The sequence below is a fragment of the Chaetura pelagica genome, unplaced genomic scaffold, assembly GCF_000747805.2.
Source record: "Chaetura pelagica isolate M959 unplaced genomic scaffold, ChaPel_1.0 scaffold249, whole genome shotgun sequence".
NCBI lineage: Eukaryota > Metazoa > Chordata > Aves > Apodiformes > Apodidae > Chaetura > Chaetura pelagica.
In genome coordinates this window covers 450,421-455,153 of record NW_009954538.1, presented here as the reverse complement: position 1 = coordinate 455,153, position 4,733 = coordinate 450,421, and the positions used below count along the sequence as shown (strand labels likewise).

General features: G+C 42.3%; 1 protein-coding gene across 1 annotated transcript in view; it reads left to right on the top strand.

Annotated features, from left to right (window-relative positions):
* Position 1: 1 nt before the first annotated feature.
* Positions 2-4,733, top strand: part of SMPD4 (sphingomyelin phosphodiesterase 4, neutral membrane (neutral sphingomyelinase-3)) — a gene marked incomplete at its 5' end in the record, with an annotated part of 17,063 nt that continues 12,331 nt past the window's right edge. The window contains 7 exons of the mRNA XM_010004854.1: positions 2-97; positions 767-909; positions 1,060-1,135; positions 1,719-1,827; positions 2,402-2,454; positions 2,968-3,119; positions 4,196-4,328. Coding sequence (XP_010003156.1) covers positions 2-97; positions 767-909; positions 1,060-1,135; positions 1,719-1,827; positions 2,402-2,454; positions 2,968-3,119; positions 4,196-4,328 — 762 coding nt within the window. The remainder of the gene's footprint in view (positions 98-766; positions 910-1,059; positions 1,136-1,718; positions 1,828-2,401; positions 2,455-2,967; positions 3,120-4,195; positions 4,329-4,733) is intronic.

Here is a 4,733-nt window from a genome sequence, read left to right as displayed (position 1 = left end):
GTTCCGACAGGCCACGCTGAAGGCGGATTGCGTGAACAAGCCCTTCGTGCAGAGGTGCCACGACCTGGAGACCGTGATCGAGGAGTTCCCCGCCAAGGTGAGCAGGAACCGCCTGCCCAGAAGCTCCTGCTGCTTTCACGGGACGGTTCTCTTTGTTGCTCCTTCTCCTCCCAGGAGTTTTAAGTGCAACACTGGAGAATCCTGTATTTCCTGAGTTAAAAACCTTTTCTAGTCACTAAAAGCTTGTTTCATTTGTGCCTTTCAGCCTCCATTTACAAGCCAAGCTAGTTTTTAAAAGGTGATAACTGCACACGATGCTGATCAGTATCCTTGCAACTGTAGTGGGATCAGAAACCAGGATGATTTTCCTGTAGTTGCCATATATCATACATTATGGGTGCAAATTGGAGCATAGGAGGTTCAAGGTGAATATCTGAAAAAATATTTTTACTGTGAGAGTGACAGAGCCCTGGAACAGGCTGCCCAGGGAGGTTGTGGAGTCTCTTTCATTGGAGACATTCAAAACCCACCTGGACAAGTTCCTGTGTGATGTGCTCTAGGTGACCCTGCTCTGGCAGGGGGGGTGGGCTAGATGATCTTTCGAGGTCCCTTCCAACCCCTAAGATTCTGTGATTCTTTGGAATGGAAGCTCTGCCCAGACAGTGCTGATCTGGGAGCAACCATGAGCAGGACAGACAGTGTCTGTGCATCCTCGTGCCTGCTCACCTGAGGAGCTGCACACATCAACTGTGTCTTTTTCCTGCAGGAACTACATGGCATCTTCCCATGGCTGGTGGAGAGCATTTTTGGCAGCCTGGATGGCATCATTGTGGGCTGGAATCTTCGCTGTTTGCAAGGAAGAACAAATCCTACTGAATACTCTGTGGCTTTGGATTTCCTGGATCCCCGGTAAACACATTCATTTCAGCACAGATTAAAAAAATGCACAGAGAATAAATAACCAGTGTTTGACCTTCTTCCACTGTACAGACATAAATGCATAAAGTGAGACAGGAGAGGGCACTTACCCTGAATTTTCTTTCCAATGCTTGTTTGCAGTGGCCCAATGATGAAGCTGGTTTACAAACTCCAAGCAGAGGAGTACAGATATGATTTCCCAGTCTCCTATCTTCCAGTGAGTAACTGAACATTTTGTTGTTGCTGCAGCTGTTGGAATTTGTGCACAGTTTATACATAGGGTTCAATACCATAGAATCACAGAGTGCCAGGTTGGAAGGGACCTCAAGGATCATCTGGTCAACCCTTTCTAGGTAGGAATGCAGTTTAGATGAGATGGTCCATGTCAGCATGAGTCTTAAAAGTGTCCAGAGTTGGGGAATGCACCACTTCCCTGGGGAGACTATTCCAATATCTGACAGTTCTGGATATAGGCCATGGTATAGCCTCAGTACTCCAGGTTTAGAGCACACTCAATTTTTTTAAACGAGGAGCAGAATTTCCATGCCACTCCAACTGGAAAAGTCTTTGTGAGGATCTTTTTTTTTTCTTCTTGCACCAAATACTCATTTTCAGTGAGAAAGTCAGCAGATACCTAAAGAGTATGCATTTACACAGGAACTACTGCAATGCAGTAAAATCCCACTGACTTGGCTGTAGATACCATCCCAGAATACTGGAATGCAGCAGAATTTCACTGAGAACACACCCTGCAGGAGTGCTGCACAGCCTGACTAATATTCCATTACTCTGTCTTTCAGGGCCCTGTGAAGGCTTCAATACAAGAGCAAGTCCTACCAGAATGCTCTTTATACCACAACAAGGTCCAGTTTCCTTCATCTGGTGGTTTAGGTTTGAATTTGGCTCTTAGTATCCTTTGAACAGTTGGATGTTTGATTCCTTTTAAATATCTAAACCAGAGAGATTATCAGCATTTCTGTATTATGTGCCTAGAGGTAAATCACAGTCAGGCTAAAGACTTTGGGCTGATTAGACATGTTTAGGTTCCAATGAAAAATAGATCTGTTCTTTTAAAAACACTTGTGGGGGAATATCTGGCCTTATTCAAGTCAGCAACAAAACTCGCAGTGATTTCAGTCCACCCTGTATTTCACAGCTTTTGTTTTCTTAACTACTTGTACTGATGCAATGTGACAGCAAAAGGGCAAGGTAACTTTGCAGCCACTGCACCTGTTGGAAGCTGCAGTTTGAGAGTCAAATGTGCTAAGAACATGAACACAAACACACCTTGCCACACAGAAAACCTCTGTTACCAGTGATTGGCTCAGCTGGAAAGCAAGAAGGCAAAGCTGAGTTTCCTATTAAGCTCTAGCAAGTTAATTTAGCACTAACAAAATAAAAACTTAATGTCTAGTCAGCATCCCCAGGTATCTAACAGCTGTACCTGTTTTTTGTTACCTGTCCCTTGACCCTATTCTTCCAGATCCATTTGAATATTACATGTTTTACTTTGCAATTAGTTTGATTACACAGAAGGTAAGTACCTTTTGCATTTTTTTCCCTTAAAAATATTAGGCTTTCTTCACAAGGCTTTAAGGGCCTGCTGGGATGTTGTCGAGCTAAATTACCAGCAGTTTTATCTGTACTTCTAGAATTTGTTATTGCTTTGGTTGTAAGACTGGATAATAAACAAAATACCCACCTTAACTATACTGGTGAGTAGGCAGTGGATTCCAAATGGGTTTCCCACCCCAGTCACACTGTTCATACAGTCCCAAACACAGCTTTGTACTGTGGTGTCTGGTTATTTGGCTCCTCTTCCTGCTGTTGCCTGTGCTACATAACACTGCACTCCTCTCATAGTTGGTTACATTCCCTACTACCAGTTGATTACTTTTGCAAAGTGATTTTTTTGTCAGTTCTCCCTTTATAACCACTGGGCTTCTGCTTAATTACACTAATTGGCTCAATCTGTGTATCAGATCCTCCCTAGCAGTGCCTTAAAGTAGCAGTGTATAACTCCAGGTATATCCTGTGTGTCTGTTTCAGAACTCACCTGCCACCCATCATGTCAGCCCTTCCAATAGTGCTTATTTCATCTTGGTGGACACATACCTGAAGTGTTTCCTACCCACAGAAGGAAGTGTCCTTCCTCCAACTTCTTCAAATCCTGGGGGAGCCATCCCTTCCCCAACTCCCAGGTAAGGAGTGCAGTGTCAAAGGCAAACTGTGGCAACAGTGCTTACAAAATATGGCTTGTTGGAACAAAATTCCTTAACAAGTAGAAAACACTTCATAACCTGCATGTACTTACTGTATAACTACATAAATTAAATAGGTTTCTGTTCTCTTAGTTTTACCAAATTAAATAGGTTTCTGTTCTCTTAGTTTTACAGTTTTAAAGGTCTAAATCAAAAGTCAGAAAGGCAGCTATTATTGGAGCAGAAAAGCCACATACAAGCAGCAAAAGTTCATCAGTTCAGAAATTCCAGTTGTGTTTTGTGTCCTGCAACTGGAGTAGCACAGACCTGACTGTACCTGGTAGTAGTTTTACTGCCTTCAGGATAACCACTGTTACAAGGAAGCTTGCACTGTTCCTTAATATTGCTATAAAGCCAGACAACCAGGCAGTTGCCTATTCTGTTGCAGTTCTGAGGGTGCCATCCTTAATTGTTTAATGCTCTTATTACCTGTTTTGCAGTCCTTTGGAATTGCTGTGTCAGGACCATGTCTCTGGCTTTCCTGCAGACTGGTAGTGCTCCCAGGTTTCTTAGTTCATAACTTCCTGATAAAAAAAGCCAAGACACATATTAGCAATCAAATCAAATAATGAGTGGCTGCATTTTAGGTGACTTTTTGCATGACAATAGAAAAAGCTGTTCAGCCACAACTGGAAGGAAGAGAATGGAAGATTTCTGACCACTTACTGAAGTTCTGTATGTCTGTGATAATGGCATAAAAACAAACTCAGAGAGTTGAAGTTAAAATTCTCCTGTACAAGCACCCAGCCTTTTGTTCTTTGTAATGGCTAAGTGTGTGAAAGTCCACATTTTCAAAACTGGTTTTGCTAATTGAATTTATAAAATGTCACCAATATTAGCAATTTGATACAAACATAAGAATAAATACCCATTATATTTTATAGAATTGCTTTTTAAGTAAATTCCAAATACCCATTTCCCATCAACCATGCAGTTTTACTTCTTAAAGACTGTTTCCCAGTTTGTGAACTGGTGATGAGAAGCAGTGATGTATTTCCCTGCTCTGGTCTGTCCAGGTCCCCAGCAGTGCCTTTCACATCCTATGGGATGCACCACACCAGCCTGCTGAAACGGCACATCGCCCATCAACCCTCTGTCAATGCTGACCCAGCTTCCCAGGAGATCTGGAGATCAGAAACACTGCTTCAGGTAGGATGGATTTTAGGAAGAAAACACCACCATGACGTTGCTTGCTCCTAACTGAGGAATCTCTTCTTTTTAAGCCAGAGACACTTAGGTCCTTTTGCTTCAGTTTGTTTTTGAAATGGAGCAGGGCAGCTGTTGTTTTCTGTCAGTGAAACAAACAACTCCTGTGAAACTGTTGGGTTGTAATTTAGAAAGGCACCTAAATATTTTTTTTGACTGCATATCCAACAACTGATCTCAAGCATTTGAGTGAGTTTTTCCAGAAAGGTTTCTAAACATCATTTTAAAAAAAAATCTTTAACATCAGTTCTGTGCTCTAAGCAAAGGTTGAGCACAGATAAGCTGGCTCTGTTCTCCATCAAGGGAAAGGAGCACCTGAACTTAAGGGTTGTTCTGAAACAAGTTCCT